Here is a 21,760-nt window from a genome sequence, read left to right on the forward strand (position 1 = left end):
GGTGGTACTAAAAAAAGTACCAGGTACCAGGTACTGTACCCAGTGGAAAACCCCCAAAAAGTGAACCGTACCGAGCCGTACCGTGCCATACCATGCAGTGGAAAAGCGGCATAAATGTCATATCTGTTTTAATGTTTCAGTAAAGTAGCAGATTTCTGAAAGCAATATATTTATTTAAACAATATTACATGCTAGGGGTGGGCGATATGGGCTTAAAAATATATCACGATATTTCTGGTATTTATTACGATAACGATATCAATGACAATAATTCAGGGAATCCTGTTTCTTTTAAGAAAAGTATTATCTTTCCTATTTTTACTCAACATAGGATGAGCATTAACCTCCTGAGACCCTGCATCCTCATATGAGGACATTATATTGTAGTGAATTTCTCTGAGACTATACATGCCACAGTCTGGATGTCCTGTACAGTGCACATTCAGGGCTTTTCAGAGATACTAAATGTTTGGATGTTTCACCATGACCACCCCCTCTCCTTCGTCTTCAAATGTGTCTGATATTAATTTAGTGACACTCTTATGGAAATATAATAATATTTTGTAATTATTTAAATCGGACACATTTTTAAACTGCGTGTCATAAATCAACATCTCAGGAAAATGTTATGGGGTTTCAAATCAAAATATAACTTTATGAAACAGGACATTGATTTCATACATGTCCTCATATGAGGACACCGGGACTAAAAGCATGTTTATAACGCATTTTGGGAGACAAAAAAGAATAGGGAAAGAAAATATATTTCAATATTCCTATGAAATATTATATATTATTATGAAAAGCTTTACACACATTTTGCAGAAAGAAAAATGGTATATCAAATCAATCTGTTATAACATAGTTGAGAATTATCTTTATACAAAGTTTGGTAAAAAAAAAAATCCTAAAAACTAAAAATGCATTGGTGATTTAAAAAAATATATATATTTTTTTTGCTTATGCATGTTCATGCATGTCTTTTTATTTAATTTTTTTAAGAAATTGAGTCCCGATGTCCTCTACCAAGGACGTAGCATAACTTATGAATGAAAAATTATTATTATTTTTTTTTTGAATGCTCTAAACAATGTAATGACATAAAAAAAAAATCCTAAAATGTTTTGCGGGGTCTTAAGAGGTTAATGAGTTCACACGTAATGTAAAGACGGTTTAATTCATACTGGAAGCCTGAAGGTGCTCTTGCACAGAAACTCCACATATCCATAGCAGAAGAAATACTACTGACGACGCTCCAGGAAGGTATCCAGTTATCGCTGAATAAAACGCACAAGAGAGGTAGAGGCATTTTAACTGATGAAACTTGAGGAAAATAAACATACGACTGCACAAAATATATGGTTTATCTGTGTTCTTCAATCTCTGGTATTTTTATAAGGAAAGTATATTTATAATGCAATGTTAATCGACATGACCTTTATCACTGTATATAATACTATCATTCTGTAATATGAAACCATGTCTGGTCACAAAAAAGTATTTCAAACACTCGACTATGTCATTAAGTTAATTAGGAGAAAAAGCATGTCAATAAATTATATCTTTGTTGGACAACAGTTTTGTAAACAGGCTCATACACATGCAAAACTGTATCGCACACATGCTACTGTAGTACATTTATTCAGACCGATTTTTCGTGCACGGTACAGCCCTAACCAAACCAGTTACAGCTCGAGCTCCTCATTTAGCGATATAGGCTACTCCTCCTCAATTTCACGTCCGCTTTCCGTGATGTCGGTCCGCACGGTCGCACACAGAAATATGTCAACAACTAGACTTTATCGTTATTATCGCAGGAAGACTAATTCTTATCGTGGGGAGAATTTTTACCGGTATATCGCAAACGATAAGATATCGCCCATTCCTATTACATGCCCTCACACTAGAACGCTGTGGTAGACAGAGACATTAAACAACCACACAAAGTGGTTGAAATTATAAAACAGACTATTTACCAATCCTTACTGATGTGGTTGCACCTCTATCTGAAGATGGATAGATTTTAATTAAATGTTTTCTTTTTCAAATGTTGTTCTCTTTTTAGGCCACTGATGAAGAACAGGTGGTGACTGGGATGAATGCTGGTCAAAGAGGAGAATGTCAAAATAATGCATTTGAATTGTCAACGCAAGGAAGTAACTCCTTACTAAAAAACGTGCATTACGTCTAAATTAACTCATAAAAATCAAATATAATTTCGTAAATTGCATAAACAATTATGAACAAAATAGCATCATGTATTTATGCATTGCTTAATCCAAAGAGCCGAAGCTCATTCACACAGATTGCATTTAAATCATGAGACGCGGTGAAAAGGAATAAACCTCCACAAATTCGCGGCGTGTTTTCTAAAAGTTCAAACTGTTTTAACTTTGCATGGCTACATCTCTTCTGTGAGACGCGAGCGCAGCAGTAATATTTGTCCGTCTAAAAAATGCGCTGAATATGCATTCTGTGTGAATGGCTTGGTTTCGGTTTTCACCTAATCAAGATCTTCTCCGCATTGAGCTTCTATATTTCTCTAGTATTTTGAATGAATAACGCAGCAACGGGGCATCTCGTGGGCTAGACTAACAAAACATTAAAATGCAACAACGTCACTTACATCACCGCATCTCGCGCGCCACTGATAACGCTCCCTGATGAACACCTAACATTCAAATGCAAATGTTTATTTTAAATTCGACTAATATTCATTCTTTATTCACAGTCTCCTCATCACAGGCAGGCACAACACTCATTTCAGCATGTGTTCGTGTTTGTGTGTGCTGTCTGCGTCACTCATAGCACGTGCCTATATCGTGTGCTATATCAAACATTTTTTCTATCGTCATCGAAGAAGGTGTACCATCGATAAATATCGATATAGTTTTATCGCCCAGGCCTATCGTATAATATAACGAGTGGTTCCATCCCTGCATTATTTTAGGAAAACGTCTTGTGATCACAGTATTGAGCCGCTGCAGTCAAGCAGCTCTAATATGCCATTAAATTTAAGAAATACCATATGCTCTATGAACTGTTCATACAATGAACAGTGAAAGTAACAAAAGCTTATACAATACATTTTAACAGGTATGATTATATGTGAAAATGACTAAAGGAAATATATGTTTGCTAAATGGAGCCAGCTACATGATTCATATTTTAATATTATTACTATCATTTTGTATATATATATATATATATATATATATATATATATATATATATATATAATAATTGCAATGAAAATACAGGTATCAGTATCGGCGAGTACCAAAAATTAAAGTATCGTATCGGACTCGTTCTGATAAAAGTGGTATCGCTGCATCCCTAATTTTAACACACATGCATCCTACCATACAAAATCAAAATACATTAACTTCATTGCTTTTGATTGATTCAATTTTCACACTCTCTTTTCCACTTTAGCACAACTAGAGAAGCATCAACAATTTTGAGAAAATAGTTACTGCATTTTGGCAGTGCAGTGCAGAATGAGTGACAAACATTTACAGCAAATGACCAAAAAGAGGAAAATGACTGTAGAAAACCGTTTACACAAATGCCACTATCAGCGCCCCTTGCGGCAATGCTGAAAATTCAATTTAGCTAGCAGTACATTCCATTTATCCAGCCCTAAATGAATTAGAAACATCACCATGCTGCACCACATTATATGTTACACCACAAACAATCACACTGAATGGAACAAACGCTGCCTGCACCAAGCTAACAAGCGTAACAAAACTTGATGATTCTTTTATTTATTATCATGGGTACCACTGCAAGGACAAACAAAGAAGCCAAACCCACCAATGCACAATGAATGCCAATGAAAAGGCCAGCTATATCAATATCCACCTCTTTTCAGCAGAATTCATGCATGCTTAAAAGATGCCTTCAGCTGTGGCATCCATTACAGTAACTTGACTGCAGAACTTGTTTGAGCAACAGATACACAGAAAAAAAATTTGAGTCAGAAAAATTATAAGCAGGAAAACTGCTTGAGCAGTACTTACCGAGATCATGAATATAAACATTATATTTTATACTATCTGAAAACTGTCCACTTCAATATATCACTTGAACAACAACTCAAAAGTGTATTTTTACACACTTTAAAATGTTTTGGTAAAAATATTATTATTCATAATTACTAAAATTAATTCATTTTTATACCACTATAAAAACGTTATTTTAATTGCATTAAACCATTTAAATGTACACCGCAACAACGACTGTCCAGTTGATAGTTCCTCTGCTATGATTGAAAAATGTCACTCAAGTTATATATTGTTTGAATATGTAGATTTTTGTATTTTATAGCTATGCCTATAGCACAAAACTCTTGTCTTAAAAATGTATAGACATATGGCCGTTTATGCTTTTTCTCCACAGACGTTAATATCTCACCAGTATTTGTGAAAGGTTAATATGTGGTTAGTTTTCACCAACTACTTCAGTTGTACATTTAAACTCAAGTTTACACAATCAAATAAGTTTTATGGGAATGTCGCAGCAAAGATTTTAAGATAGTCTTTCAGAGACCATTTTTACAGTTTTTTTCCAACTCGTAATGAAGGATATGAAAGGTCTTTAACAATTCACCAATTAGCCTTGTTAATGGATAAATAATGAACCTTTAAGACTTTAAGCTGTTTTTTGGTTTTTGGATTACATATTAATGCTATCAACAGATAAACAGTCATTATTAGAGGTCGACCGATAGTGGATTCTGCCGATACCGATAGCTAGGTTGGACCACACTGGCCGATACCGATTAATTAACCAATAGTTTTAAAATTGATACTGAACAAAAACTAAAATAGTGCTTTATTAACAAAAACAGTACCAAAAAAAAAAAAAAAATTGGTAATAGTAAATGTTGAAATTAACACTCTAACAAGGAACAATACTTACACAGCTTTCATTAATCTTAATGCTACAAATGGACTCTTATTTTAAAGTGTTACCATTTCATTTCAACTGTCATGCTTAAAGACGCACATCTTTAAATATATACACAAAGGCTATAGCATTAAAATGATATGCATATGGATATTGTATGCATACTCTCACACTTTAACTTCTTCTATTCTTGAACACTTGATTATCTAATCAAAATAAAAGCGCAGCGCTGAGTCTAGGAGAACTCACCGGTATCACACACACGGAAAACTATCGGCATGGATTTTTGTCGATAACCGATAGTTTCAGCAATCAACTATCGGTGCCGATTAATCGGCAAAACCTCTAGTCATTATGACTCATTTTGAGACAGTGTAAAATAAATGAATGAATGAATGACTGAATGATTGTTGACCATTTTGAGATTATCACTTTGACCAGTAATTGTGCTTATTTTGCAGAGTAAGTGAACCATTCTTTTGCTGGCTAGTCAATCAACAGCCTTGTTAGTGAATAATGCACTATTTCTGTGTAAATATTGTGAAAAAGGATTGATTTGCATAATGAAATTGCATAGATTTCCAAGTACACACTTTGTGAAATAAAGCAAATGAAAACGGAAAAAAAATGCAATGAATCAATGCTAACCATTTTCCTCTTCCCACTATAACCTGCTACTTAAATGTTATACATAAACAAACTGTTTCTTTATCGTTTAAAAAATTTGTGACCAAGAAAAGCACATAGCCATGCACTAACTTTTTGGAAACTTTCTGTGAAAAGACACCCAGTGTTTCATTAGGCTAACCAAGAAGTTAGATACAGTTCTCACCCTAATAAGATCACGTTTAGTTTTAAAATCAAGACTAATATTGATGTTTCTCGTCAATTTGCATCACAAAGTTCTGCCATCACTTGTAAAATAAAACAGTTGAAGGATTAAACTTACTGAAACTTCACCTGAAAAATTCATTTTTTCAGGTGAAGACCACCTAGCGTTAACGTGATGGAGAAAAACAAGGCCCACAGAGTATAAAGTGATACTAAGGTCATTTTGGCGTCGTAATTTTAGAGATGATAGTTATATCGTCAAATCTGATCAAATCAAAGTCTGTGCTGTAACGTTAAGGTTGAGCGATGCCTTTATATAATATTTCCCATACGAATTTATAATGGTGACTTTAGCTAAGCTAATAGGCTAATTAGCTAGCATGTATAACGGGCCTGTAACCGGTTAACGGTTTAACATTCAACACATTCTTCAACATTATACACACAAATAAAACATATGTGACTGTACATAAGATAAGGAGAAATGCTGTCAGAGACCGTGCAAGCTCATGTGCTGCTGACTACTAAGATGTTTTAGCAGGATAACACTGTTGACAAGAAGAATGAACTGGTAACGTAAGGTTAAGGTTATATCTGTAAGCTTGGTGAGCTGTCTGCCTAGTCAACATTTTGAGAGCATTATAGGCAAGGAAAACGCGCCTATTATGGCCCAAATTGCTGCACGCTGCTGTCGTAACGTTACCCAAAGATGCTGCCTAGGTAGGCAACTCACTGGGGTTTGAAACACAGCCAAGAAAAAAAAAAAGAAACACGCGTGCAGAACAGCGTGGAATTATGTAAATGTAATAGAAGAACACACATGATCGGGAAGGGGTCATAAAGTAGTGAAATAAAAGAGATTATAATGTTATATTAATCGTGTGGCGCTCGTGATCAGCTGAGGGAGTGTGACGTCACGGGATCCGCGGCCTCTGCATCGACACACAAGCTCTTTAGAAAGCAAAAGCCCGGGCATACTCACGCTTTATCCACCAACTCCCTGACTTTCCACATATTCAACATCTCGGCGCTTTAGCACGGGCTCTCCGCCACAATATCGCGTCGTCCAGTCCGCACTATGACTGACACACAGGTGGACTCGGATAACTGTTACCGATAATAACAGAAACCCTCAGCCCCTTCCGCCTCTCCAGCGCTAATCGACAAACAGCAGCGCATCGGCCAGTTACTACGGTGACGCGTATTGTGCGTCAAGAGGCGGGCATGACGTCGTGTGCGGGCATCATGGGAAATGTAGTTTTTCCCCATAAACGTAACCAGCCAAGTGCAACCCAATGCACGTGATTCATAAAATTGTTTAAGCAGAACAGTCGAATTCTTTATTTCTTCAAATAAATACATGTTACTCTGAACCATAACAAAGTAGCTAGATTAGTGACTACAATTTATAGGGCTAATCCAGTTCTGTAGCCTACCTTAAAAAAGAAAACAAAAAAAGGAGAGATGTATTACAGCAGTTAGAAGACAGAAATATGTCGAATTTTGTATTAATCATCAGCCTTTGAATTAGAAACCTCAGACTGAGCTATATGGTTATTAACTGTACTTTTAAGATTGCCAAATAAATACAAATGTAGGCCTGTTGCTTTCAACTAAAATGATTAAATGGCTATCCAAGTCAATAGTACCTCATTCCAGTTTGCTAATATATTGCTGACAAACTGAACTGGTGTAAACCAGAAAAGAAGATTAATATGAAGATATTCGGATATGCAGATATTCCACACATAATTGCATAACCTTAACGTGATTTGCCTCACAGAAGGCTTTGGCATTATACTTTGATTATACCATAGTGCTGGCCAAATGTGGTATGACACAGCCTTATAAAGATTTAAACTACCATGGTATTGAATTTGGATTAGTATTTATATTGTACTTCTTGGTAATTCAAGGAATATCATGGGTCTACCATGGGACATGTTCAAAACACAATGGTAGACCCATGGAAGTGAAATACGTAGCTTAGTGACTAGCTTAATACCATCTGTGAACCCTTGTCAGTTTATGATTCTTTGTATTTAAATTAACATTATTAAACATTCCACTTGTCAGTGTTTGCATGTTCCAAACAGACTTTCAATCTGTATTAGTGTTGGAGATATTTCACTGACTTTTTCGGCGTGCTACATTGTTACGCAAGTAGGCAGCACGTGACCGTCTTAATGAGTCATTTAGTTATTCATTCAACTATAGTTCAAAATAACATTCATTCATTCAGTAACAAAACAAGTGATTGGCTGTGCTGAAATCAATTAATTTACTTTCATTAATGTTTGCCTACAAAACCACCACTGGCTCTGCACCCCTTTACCTAAATTCATTACTTCAGAGTTATGTGCCCTCTAGAAGCTTGCGTTCTGCAAGTGAACGACGCATTATTGTGCCATCTCAAAGAGGCACAAAATCACTTTCACAGACTCTTACATTAACTGTTCCCTTCTGGTGGAATGACCTGCCCAAATCAATCCAAGCAGCTGAGTCCCTAAAAACACATCTCTTCCATCTTTATTTGACCCTCTAACTCTAGCCCTCTCTATTCTAATTCTATTATTTAAAAAAAAACTAACTAACACTAGCTTCTCTATTGTTTTTCTATCTGTTTTCTTTTTATTTATTATACAATTAACAAAAAGCAAAAAAGGGCCTCTAGCTTGCTCTATTCTTTTTCTATTCTATCTGTTTTTTTATTTTTTATTTATTATCTGCAAGTGAACGACGCATTATTGTGCCATCTCAAAGAGGCACAAAATCACTTTCACAGACTCTTACATTAACTGTTCCCTTCTGGTGGAATGACCTGCCCAACTCAATCCCAGCAGCTGAGTCCCTAAAAACACATCTCTTCCATCTTTATTTGACTCTCTAACTCTAGCCCTCTCTATTCTAATTCTATTATTTAAAAAAAAACTAACTAACACTAGCTTCTCTATTGTTTTTCTATCTGTTTTCTTTTTATTTATTATACAATTAACAAAAAGCAAAAAAGGGCCTCTAGCTTGCTCTATTCTTTTTCTATTCTATCTGTTTTTTTATTTTTTATTTATTATATAATTAAAAAAAAAACCTTGCTACGTGTACTGTGTTAGACTTAATGAGCTGTGCCATAGCACTTGCATATCATTGCTCTTTTGTTGATTTTGATTGCTTCCATTGTCCTCATTTGTAAGTCGCTGTTAAATGACTAAATGTAAATGTAAATCGCTCCCAATACCCTTACATAGTTCACTATTTGAGAGGAATGATGTCTGAAACCATAGTGGATATTATAGAGTGCACTCATTAAGGAGTATATAACCAGTGTTGGGGAAAGTTACTTTTAAAAGTAATGCGTTAAAATATCACGTTACTCCATATAAATGTAACTAATTACGTTACTTAGTTATGGAAAGTAATTCGTTATGTTACTTTTGCGTTACTTTTTAAATCTGGGCAGGGCTTGCTTGCTTGCTTGTTTTTAATATATAAAGTTCTGTTTTGCAGAAGTAAAAGCCCTTTCACACCAAAAGTGAAATGAATAAGCCTCAGGCTGAAGGAAATGTAAATTCACGTCTGTACAGTAGAATGCAGGAGAAGAAAGTTCAACATCTTCAGCAATAAAAAAATTAAACCCAAATGTTGTTGTTTATCTGAAGTCATTTTTGCTTATTAGTATGGTTGAATTAGATCATCGAATGTCATAAGCGAAGACACTGGTTAATAAAATGGGATTAAATACATCAAGTATATTTAAAATATTGAATTATTGCAGGTTTACATCATATCCTGAGTTTGTATTTGACTGTTTTTATTCATTTTGAGGAATACTGAATCTGTTTTTGTGCAGGTGAGATGAGTAAATACATGTTGACATTCAGTCTAGAACTACAGTAACATCATGTTCACACTCTGTACTTACTCCCGATTTCTCCCAACTTGGCAACACGAGAGCTGTCAGTCAAGACATGGGAAACAAAGTAACTGGCGTTACTGATTTGAAAAAGTAACTCGGATATTTCCTTCTAAATTAAAAAGTAATGCGTTACTTTACTAGTTACTTGAAAAAAAGTAATCTGATTACGTAACTCGCGTTACTTGTAATGCGTTACCCCCAAATGGGCAGCTTCTAGAAAATACCACTGTGCACTGTGAGCGTCACAGTGAATTAATTCCTGTGTCTCACCAGAAGATTGTGTCTGCCGCACTGCTGGCACTGTCCAGATGTCTACATTTGTTATCATTTACTCATTCTTTGGACTATATTAGTAGAGAAGGGAATAGTGAATGCAGGTGATTTCGAATACAGCTATTGTCTTTATAAATGAGTCACTGAGTCATTCACTCAACCAGTTTGTTCACTGTCAATGGACAATGCAGCATTTATTGTCAACACAGCAAATTTGTGTGGATAACCTTAAACATAATGCAAAATCTGCATTAAAATATATATATTTTTTTACCATTGTGCAAAATTTTGGTAAATGTGATTGGGGATAGGACTGGGGACTTGTTTTGAGGATGTTACACTTTGAATTGCTCAAGGACCTTGCTGCGTGTTCTCTCAGATGAAAAGAGAGTGTCATATGTTTTCTGAGAGTGATGAAATGCTGTAAAGGAAAGGTTGTGCAGAAAGCCCTTATACGGAAATGGGTGTGTTTTCTACAAATGTCTAAACTCTTTTTGTGAAAAGTTCTCCTGTGCGTACAAGCATGGTATGAAATCATCCACTCATTTATTAGTGAATGAGACACGTTTTCTTGGATTGCACAACTAAATTTCGGCCTCATGCCTACGGCCAAATGATGTATGTGCATAACATACTTTTGCATGTGTGATATTGCTTTAATAGATATATTTGATATTTATAACATAATTTGTGAATTGTAAGTCAAAAGCAGGAACTGAGTCTGACAACAGGATTTAAGTTGCAGCTAGTAATAACACAAAGTCACTCTGTCTTTCAACTTCTGGCTCTGGAATCTGGGACAAAGCTCATCAAATGTCTCTGTCAAAACTTAATGGACATTTCCAGTACACCCTTCAAAAAGAGGACGTGAAGCCTAACAACTGCAGTCAAAAACAACATCGCAACGTCTTCAGAAAACACTGTGATCCTTCATAGCCCAAATTCAAAATGGCAGAAAGGAGGCATCCTTGAAAGTCTGTTAATCCTGCAGCACTTTGGCATCCTGACTCCATCACGCTCATCTTTGTGATGGACAGCGGACATAAGCGGAGGTTTGGCCAACGCTTTCCTGATGTCATCTCCAATTCAGGGTCCATTTCTCAAGAGTCTGCGTCATATTGCCTCCATGTGTGGATTCCAGCGAAATGCTGAGATTTTAGGGATGAAAAAGGCAGCCTTTCACATAAACACATGGTATAAATAAATCATTAACCTGATGACAATCAAACAAGCAAGAAACATCGATTGTCTAGAGTGACAACAGACACAAGACGGCACTTAATGTCCTCGAAGTCTAGCACTCGAGGGAGCTGAGAGACCATTGTGGGCAGGCAGATTTGAAGTCTAGATGAGGACGTCAGGACGCTCAGAAACCATTTGATCAGCTTAACTAAGAGAAGTGGCAGAGATTGACAGCTGAGGCTGTATGTGCAATAATTTGTTTAATTCATACATACAGAAAAAGTAGTAATAAAACAATATCTGTTTAGCTTTAACAGCTAGAGAAAAAAACACAAGCAATGAAACATTTTAAGGTTAAATCATATGTGCAAATTGCATATTTTTGCATAAACATTTGTGGCCAGAAAAAGGTCTCTGAATAAAAGTGCATGTGAAAAACTTCCAACGAATTGCACAGTGTTGACATTGCATAGTTTAGAACTCTACAAGATATTTGCATTTGCATTGCATTTTTAATAAACACAGACAAGCAGAAACACACAGACACACATACACAAACTCTTTCACAATATTTAAGACAATTGTTTCCATATGGCACACACATACAAAGAACAATGGCAAATTATGTATTGTTTTATACTTTTTTTCAGCTTTGTTTTGTTATAGTAGAAAGCAAAAGAACATACTGCACCGTGTCCGTGACTACGCACAGTGATTTGGACTGCATTTGTCATGGGAAACTCAGCTGAGTAAACAAGCTCTGTCCATTATCGTTCATAAAACCTGACAAATAGTTCTGGATCGCCAGTCTTATCCCAGCTTCAGGTCTGTAACCCTTTCAAAACCCAAAGTCCAAGACATTTCCAACAAACAGGCGCAGTTTCTTAAAATACAGAAATGCACATTGTGTATGTATAGCAGCACAATTTACTGTGTGCAACCTCTATTCACTTGGGCCCGCCCAATTACAGATGAGAAAACGGTGCCATTTTGTATGTACATATTATAATTGCTCTGAAAAAAAAGACCCTAAAAAGTTTCAGAATTACTGTATGTAAATAAAATAAATATAAACTGTATTTAAAAACATGACATACAAGTTTCAATAGAAATTACATTAAGGTATAGGCCTATTTTAGTTTACCATACATGCTTGTCAATACATTCTGTGTAAAAAGTCCTTAATGGGTCGAAAATTGCTAATTGCATTTAATATAATTGTAAACTTTAATACATTTTCATTTAATTGCAATAGGCATGCATTAAGTGTCAAAAAATATAACATTCATTTCACACTTAAGTATAACGTTTTTAAAGTAATTTCTGTAATATATGTATATGTACTTTTTCATATAGGAAAACACACTTAAGTATAACTTTCTTAACCTCTTAAGTGCCACCGGCCCACTGGTGGGCCCAGTGGCGCTCTTTCTTTCGTTGTCTTTTTTTCTCTGTCACATATTAGTAATAATCATATCATTTGAAAGCTTAAAACCTCAAAATGCATCCCCGTGAAAACCATTTTGAAATCAGACGTTGCGTTACAATGGAATTGGTACTTTAAAATCTTTTGGCGGTCTCCTCCCCTTTAGTGGGTGGAGTCAGGTGACATATTACAAAATGTATTATGGTCTCTTAGAATCAAAACTTTTTAGAATCTTGACAAAATACATATCGTCGGAAAGGTCTGAGTCTCAAGATTCCATTTTTGTGATAGAAGTAATATTGACAGAGATATTTAGACATTTGTGACAGAAAAATGCATTAAAAAAATTCAATGGAGTTTTGATGGCACCCGGTGGCTGTTTGTGGTATAACGCCCTAAATACAATCTCTCAGGAACCTAAATTTTTTTTAAATCTCAACTTCAAATTTGGAACATAACTTATTTAGACATAAGGCTTTAATTTTATAGCAATTTTGGATTATTTCGAAAAATAATAATGAAATAAAAATGGTACAGTGCATTTGCTTTACAGTAAATTTAAACTTCTTTAACTTTTTGATACTTTAATATTTTGAAATGGTTCCACTTCTGCAATAATCTGCAGATTGTCTTCTTAAAAAAGAGTCCAACCTTAGGTCTGTATTCCAAAGCGTTTATGAATTATTACAATTTGAGTTTGAATAGCGCACTTTCACATCTATATTCAAAAATGGGGGGGTGGCACTTAAAAGGTTAAAGAGTATAATTTCTATAATATGGGTACTTTTTTTCATATAGGAAAACATATGTCCATTCAAAATGTTTTATGGTTGAAGATCAGTGCAAAATAAATAAATAATTGCACCAAATCACAGTTTTCATTTTCACATTAAATCATTATTTTTGTGCTTTGTGCAACAATTAGTATATATTCTCTGAAATTTTAAGATTTTAAATTATTGAGTTTAACTAGGGCAATATGTAATATGTAATAAACACAACCACAATGAAAAACTGATAAAGTTGTTTTATTCTTGTTAATTCAGTAAGTCACGAGGAAATGCATAGAACAAAAATGGAACTGTTTGCTTAGAATGACAAGAATAAATCAAAGTGTGGAGTTTCTAAATCAGTCACCTTTAAAACCATCTGGAAAAATCAGCATCAGGAAATCAACACGGTTGTAAGTACATGCTTTGGCCCTTTAGGGCAAACTGCCCACTGGACCACTCAAGCGGCCCCTGCGTGGCATCATGCCAGAGATGTGTTACAGTACCTCCAAGCTGGAAACAATTGTCACTGTTATGGACTGTTTACACTGAATTACAATTGCTGAGCCCACTCAGATCCTTTGTCTGAACAGCTGCCCGCAGTTTAGCCTGCCACATAAAAAGCTGGCAGTGTTTTAAGGGTGGAGTGTTCTCTTTGACTTCTCAGTTTCTCGTGTCGCCACTCATTTCCAAGTTTGACTGATAAACAGACAAAGATACAATAAAAAGAAAACAAACTTGATCTTAAAGGGACAGTTCGCCCAAATGATTTTCGCATCACCTTAATGTCGTTCCAAACCTGTATGGCTCTATGGATCACAAAAGAAGATATTTTCAAGAATGTTTCAACTGTTTTCGTTCATGCAACAAAGGTCAGTGGGGTCCAAAAGTGTGAACATACAAACACTGAAACATTTTCTAAAATTCCTTCTTTTGTGATGAGGTGGAGTAAATGATGACCGAATGTTCATTTTTGGGTGAACTATCCCTTTAAGTTAAGCACACGAGGGAGGCTCCTTCTGTATTAAGTCACAGTGGCAGCATTTAGATTTAAAGGGTTATTTCAGGCACAACCAACAAGAGGGAATGCATTCCAGGGCTGTTACCAGAATAAACTGGCTAGTAATGCAAAAATGAACACTTTTTAAGTCACATTGCTAATCTGGCGTGCACTGGGACCTGTGCCCATGGGACAAGAAAACTCTTTTGAATTTATTGCTCCTTTTATCAGTCTTTTAAGGAGATGTAAACTTTGTTTGTACGTAGAGGTTTGTGAATAGAGAGGAATCTTATAAGAGAACACATCTTTTGAGTTAGCTTGTTAGCTCTTTGTTTTTACACCCGTCTTCAGCCTTTTGTTTAGCAAAACTGCTCCACTATCAGGGCCTATATTTGTTGTCATTTCTCTAGAACTATGTGTAAACTGTGTTCAGAGAACAGCAGGAAAATCTTTACAATATTACATAAAAAGTACTGTACTCTATTGGATTGGTCTTTTTAATTCTTTTTTTCTATTGGTTTAAACTGAATTAGTTTAGTTACATTTAGGAGTTACAAGTTAATTGCTTATTTGTAATGATGAAGTTGGAATTTAATACGTTTAAATATATTACCAAAATAATATATTTGACCATTGAAGTCACAATTATAATCAAGCACTTTACGTCAAAATGAAAGTACTCCGTTAAAGCATGACAACATCTCATTAACATGATTTAAAATGTACTTAAACTAAACTAGATCTTTTAATTTGACATGATTAAAAAGTGCACTTTACTTAAGCGTGTTAAGAAAAATAGTCTTAAAGTGAAAGTGACATGTGGCCAAGTATGGTGAGTGACCCATACTTGGAATTAGTGCTCTGCATTTAACCCAAGTGCACACACACAGCAGTGAACACACACACACACACACACACACACACACACACACAGAGCAGTGGGCAGCCATTTATGCTGCGGCGCCCAGGTCGTGGTATTGAAGGTGGAAGAGAGCGCTGTACATTCACTCCCCCCACCTACGAAATCATAGAACAGTGGTTTTCAGTTCGGTGACCTCAGCAAACATTTAAGGTGGCCAAATGAAAGTATTAAAAAAGTTTTAGAATTGCTAATTTTGACTACATTTATGTTATGTTTGTGTTCTTTTTTGGAGCTTGACAGCTTTTGGTCACAGTATACTTTCTTTACATGGAAAAGAGCAACGTGAACATTCTTCAAAAATTCTCCAAAGGAAAATCATGTAGATTTGGAATGATGACAGAATTTTCATTGAGCTTATTCAAATAAGATTGATGGTGCCCCTTTATATAATTCGCTTTAAAATGTAATACAATGAACAAATATGTTTTTCTGCTAAATGTGGATGATATTTGCTGCTGTTGGGGTTAGGATATGAGTAGGGTTAACAGTACAGTAGTGCAATTAAAAACCAAACTGGAGTTCACTAGTTCACTTAAAGGGGTCATATGATGCAATTTCAAATTTTCCTTTCTCTTTGGAGTGTTACAAGCTGTTCGTACATAGATAAGATCCCTAAAGTTGCAAAGACTAAAGTCTCAAACCCAAAGAGATATTCTTTATAAACGTTAAGACTTGTCCACGCCCCCCTAAAACGCCTCGTTTAAACATGCCCCCACATGTCTACATCGCTATGTGGGAAGATTTGCATAACACCACCCAAATGTTTACGCAAAGAAAAAAGGCGTAACCTTTATTCTCGCTGTAGTATTGTTGCCACCGCCGCCCCGGTTGTGGAGACGCTGTGTTTCATTGTGAAAGCGAAACTACTTTGTTTGGTCTTCCAAAAGAGGACACAACTAGAAATCAGTGGTTAAGTTGTATTTACAACACTGTTCCAGAATAGTTCAACCCAAATATTTACACATGTGCAGTGCATTTTATGGAGGACTGTTTCCTGAATCTGCAGAGTAGCCTACAATGCGTCTGTGCACAAAGGGTGTTTCTATAAAGTGGGGCAGTTCCAACTTTGCAAGCACAGTCTGGCACTTCTGACTCACAGACTGTAAGTAAGTTTTCATATTTAAAGAATTTGCCACTGATGATTCAAACGTGAGTTTTGAGCAGTGTAGAGTAGCACTTGTTGTTTGTCGTTTCTCCGATCACAAATGCAGACATGGTTTTATGTTTACGCAGCGCGATACGCAACGCAACGCGTAAAAAGACAGTATAAGTCATTATAATCAGTAATTATGTCCCCACTGGATGCAACAAATGCCTTGTTTGTAATGGGTTTTATTGGTGTTGTCTCGTCGCGCCTGGACATGGCATCACAGTATGTGAGGGGCGAAACATTTCCGTCACACGCTTGAGGCATTCAGCAAACCACAACGCACTGGATAGCTGGCCAATCAGCGTACACCTCGCTTTTCAGACTGATGAGCTTTGTAAAAATCGACACGTTTCAGAAAGACGGGGCATAGAGGAGAAACAATAATGTACAGTATGTGGAAAATAATGTGTTTTTTGAACCTTAAACCGCATAAACACATTTCATTACACCAAATACACAAAATAATGTTCTTTTTAGCAACGTCATATGACCCCTTTAAACATCTCGATGGAGAAAGTCCCTAAAAGCCAACATATTTAATCATAAAGCACCACTACCTAAAAGAATGAAACACTAGAAACCGAGGAGAGAGGATAATTGCTGGCTGAAATTCCCCTCATACGCACCCTTTTTCCCCCCGACTCTCAGCGTTCCAGACCAAACTCAGTCTTACTGATCCTGACTGCTGTAGAGCTGGGAAATGTGGTAAAGGGATTGACAAAGGCTATAAGAAACAGTGAGAAGTTGGATAAAGGCCCCAAGACCTACCTTTTTGGCTCATCCTCCTGTCGTTGTTAATAAACGTTGGGATACTGTGTCTGCAGGGTGGTGAAAATTACATTAGTGGAGCTCATTTCAGACTTTGGATTGAATTATGGTTATGTATGTGACTAGATTGGCTTGCGATGTGTGTGTTTTGTGCTGTTTAACTGTGTAACATAATATGATGTAGTTTGCTCATTTTGGGTTCATTCTCAGTCTCTTTTAATTCATAAAAGCTCATGGGAAGGGGTGGGGTGTGCATATTAGTACCTTAAAACTTCACTTCAAATAAGAGACCACATTATGGATCTATAAATGACTGCATGACTGCCTCACTCCTTCCTTCCAAAACTATTTCTTTACCTAGTTTCCATGCCTGAACCCTTTAATTAAGAGCCGGAAGCCACATCTGTCTGTATTTTGTAGTTCCATTTTCACAGTAAATTAACTGGTTACACTTTACTTGAAGGGGTGTGCATAAGACTGACATGACACCTTCATAATCATGGCATGACACCTACATAATTATGACATGACACATATCATGAATATGAAGGTTTTTTATGCATGTTTATGACAACTGTCATTAAGTGTCATTCGCTCAGTTATGTCATTTTTAATGCAAAGATGACATTGTTTGAGATGTCTTTGTTATGGGCTATGGTTAGGGGTAAGGGTAGGGTTAGGTTAGGGTTAGGTCAAATAATGTCATATTTGCATTAAAAACTGAGCGAATGACACTTAATGACAGTTGTCATAAACATGCATAAAACCTCCTTCATATTCATGACATGTGTCATGTCATGATTATGAAGGTGTCATGTCAGTCTTATGCACACCCCTTCAAGTAAAGTGTTACCTTAACTTAATTGCTGAACAAAATCTTGTCAGTAACTGCACATACATAACAGAAATCTCAGATTTGCTTTATGCATTTATGTGAGTTTGTTTCATCTCGCATGAAGATATAACAATTTAAACACATGGTCTTCATTGACAAAACACTTTTCAACAGTACAACAGTGAGGAATATTTACACCATTTCTACTGGGTTACGGTAAATATTCATTTGGAGCCGATCAGTGCAAGTTTTACCTGTCCAAACCGCAGAGCATGAATGTTTCATATCAAATTTGATTTGATATGTGCTGTCCTGACCAATCAGACGCCTCCTTGAGGAGCGTGGAGGAGGAACCCCGTCCCGTCCCATCAACATTAATTGTCAGCAATCAGCTGAGGGAAAACTATGATCACTAATGCTCGGAGAAACCTGAGAAATCTGCACAGATGGGTGTTTGCACTTTCTCCATGCACCTATCTGTGATGAATCCTGAGAGAGTTTTCTACAATAGATTAATGCTGTCGGTCCACAAACCAAGACAGCTTGTGCTCCTCCCCTGTTCCTTCAAGACTGATGGGAAGGCCTCATATATCAAGGTGTTGGTAAAACTTTGCAGTGGAGTCATGTATCATATACTCCAGAAATATACACAATACACTACTACACTTGCTCTATGTAATACAATTTATTTAAAGGGATAGTTCACCCCGAAAATTTAAATTCACGTTCTAGAAGATATTCATCATATATGTGACCCTGGACCATAAAACCAGTCTTAAGTCGCTGGGGTATATTTGTAGCAATTGCCAAAAATACATTGTATGGGTCAAAATTATGGATTTTTCTTTTATGCCAAAAATCATTAGGATATTAAGTAAAGATCATGTTCCATGAAGATATTTTGTAAATTTCCTACCGTAAATATATCAATTTCATTTTTGATTCATGATATGCATTGCTAAGAACTTCATTTGGACAAATTTAAAGGCGATTTTCTCAATATTTAGATTTTTTTGCACCCTCAGATTCCAGATTTTCAAATAGTTGTATCTCAGAGAAATGTAAAGAAATTGAATTGTGTGAAACTTTGATTGAAAAGTGTGCTTGTGCTATATTTAAGAGAAAAAAAATCCACTTCTTTTGATAGACATATCTAGTGAAAAATACATTTATTTTATACTAAGTATAGTTCAAATCTATTAACATATTTACTGACATATCACTCAAGCCTTACTGATATAAAAACTGTCATTGAACTTTATTTGGAGTACTACTTGTGCACCGTGATATGCATTGCTGAGAACTTCATTTGGACAACTTTAAAGGCGATTTTCTCAATATTTTGATTTTTTTGCACCCTCAGATTCCAGATTTTCAAATAGTTGTATCTCAGAGAAATGTAAAGAAATTGAATTGTGTGAAACTTTGATTGAAAAGTGTGCTTGTGCTATATTTAAGAGAGAAAAAAATCCACTTCTTTTGATAGACATACCTAGTGAAAAATACATTTATTTTATACTAAGTATAGTTCAAATCTATTAACATATTTACTGACATATCACTCAAGCCTTACTGATATAAAAACTGTCATTGAACTTTATTTGGAGTACTACTTGTGCACAATGCACATTTCTTCATATTAAGCCTAAAATGTGTTAAATGTACACTGTAAAAAAAAAATCTGTGACATTTACGGTAAAATACCGGCAGCTGTGGTTGCCAGAACTTCACCGTAAAAAATATGGTAGCAACAGTTTAGGTTTTACAGACTTAACTTAAATTCACAATAAAATACTGTATTTCATTAACTGATGTAATGTTAATAAACCAACATATTGAAGTGTTAATATCTGTTTTGAACCATTGTAATGCACTGATAACCACCAAAGACTGGTGGTGATGAGAAAGTCACATGATGAAGCAAAGCTCATCACAAACAGCTTTTCTACGAGCTGCGGAGGGCAATACTTGTATATAGAAGGTGCACAGCGTCATTCACACAAACACTAAACCCCATCACGGTGACACACATGAAACTGAAATAATGCAATAAACATTCATTTAACAACGTTAGATGTAATATTAAACCCTAATGTACACAACTGATAAGAAAAAACTAAGATCATGTTATTCCAACAAAAAAACATCAAATATGAAGGGTCATGCACGGACTTCTGGGTGTGTCAATTTATGGTTTTTCACTGTAAATTATATAATGACAAATTTTTCTTTTTCACTTCCAAAAACTTATTTTTAACAGTATTTTACTGTAAAATTACATTTAATGTATTTACATTTATTCACCGAATATAGTATGGAAACTTACTGTTAACCAGTTAACAGATTTATTTTGGAGGGCCACTGTATGTTGAAATGTTGACGTGGTGAAAATAATAGCTTTGAAGATAAAACATCTGTCCATACACACTAATTAATTAATGACTCATCATAGCTTATGGATATTCCTTTGAGAAATTCTGCATGGGGACATTTTACCTTGATCAAGAAGATTACCTTGACTTTAATGCTAAAAAACAATATATAAGCATTAGATTTACAATAATAATATTAGATAACAAGGTGAATAATAAAAGAAAACTGTATCTTGTAAATACGGATAACTTCTGTAACTCTTAAAAAACTACTCATACTTGTACAGACCTGTAATCTAAAAATCTGCTTCAGCAATTTCAAATTTACAGATTTGCAATTACTAAATACTAATCTGAATTTCGGGGTGATGTGTCTCGTTGATCATGCCCTAACATTTATGGTAGCTATAACCCAAATCATTTTTGTCTTGGTGTTACTGTAGGTCAAACGATTAGATTTCCAGGGAATGCATTAGCTGATCTAATGTATGTGTTGAATGTAAAGAAAGTGTGGATAAAAGTGTTTGCAAAACATAGGGAAAAAAAATGAAAATGATAAAAAATGCGAATGTAACCTTGTAAGACCCTCTGATGCATGAAAATCTGGGGTTTTCAAGTGAGGGAAAATAATAATTTTCACATTTGGGCAAATTTGTTTATGGAAGAACTTTGAAGACCATGTTGGACAGTTGGTATTTTTAGTGAACATTGTTTAATATTTTATCTTGTACGATTCTAGCTGTCTGTTACATGTCTGCTTTCTGTTTGTTAAATACATAGTGATGTGATTGATGGCCTGATATATAAGACCATAAAACTGAATGTTCTTTTTCAACTGACTGTATATATTTGTTTGTCTGCACTCAAAAGTCTGGCCCCGTGAGAACCCTGTCAGCTCTTGTATGTAGCGGAGACATGAATCGAGGCGGCACTCTTTCTATAGACTCTCTTGCTCGCTCTCTTTCTCTCTGTCTCACCCCAGGGGAAAGAGCAGCTGTCAACCCTCAGCACAAGAGGGACCCTCCGGGGCACCTGGGGACCACCGCCAAGGCCATCAGGGCCTGCTGGATCCGGTCTGTCAGTGAGTAGCCACCCTCAGGGAGCCCTGAAACAGCGGTTCCCTCCTCCCTCTTTCCATGCCTTTTTTCTGGGTCTCTTTCTTCGCTCTGTGACAGATGAGCCAGGACAGTGTGAAGATGTGCACCTGTCTATACAGCGAATGTGCATTACTGTAAGAGCTGTCTGTCACATGCAGGGTCTGATCTTCTGTCAGCCCAAAGAGCCCGGTTCACGTTTACTGATGCAGGACATATGTTCGGATGAAAATGGGAGTGTGTTCGTATGTTTGTGACAATAATGGTGCATGCAATTCAGAATGTGTAGCTCCTTTTCAATTCATGAGTT

At 35.9% G+C, this 21,760-nt stretch overlaps 1 protein-coding gene across 1 annotated transcript in view; it reads right to left on the reverse strand.

Annotated features, from left to right (window-relative positions):
* Positions 1 to 6,955, reverse strand: part of LOC107581985 (clathrin interactor 1-like) — a 23,892-nt gene extending 16,937 nt beyond the window's left edge. Inside the window, exon 1 of the mRNA XM_016267680.1 lies at positions 6,728 to 6,955. Coding sequence (XP_016123166.1) covers positions 6,728 to 6,768 — 41 coding nt within the window. The 5' untranslated portion in view covers positions 6,769 to 6,955. The remainder of the gene's footprint in view (positions 1 to 6,727) is intronic.
* Between the last annotated feature and the right edge of the window lie 14,805 nt (positions 6,956 to 21,760).

This window comes from Sinocyclocheilus grahami, unplaced genomic scaffold (genome assembly GCF_001515645.1).
Source record: "Sinocyclocheilus grahami isolate Dianchi unplaced genomic scaffold, SAMN03320097.WGS_v1.1 scaffold39.1, whole genome shotgun sequence".
Taxonomy (NCBI): Eukaryota; Metazoa; Chordata; class Actinopteri; order Cypriniformes; family Cyprinidae; genus Sinocyclocheilus; species Sinocyclocheilus grahami.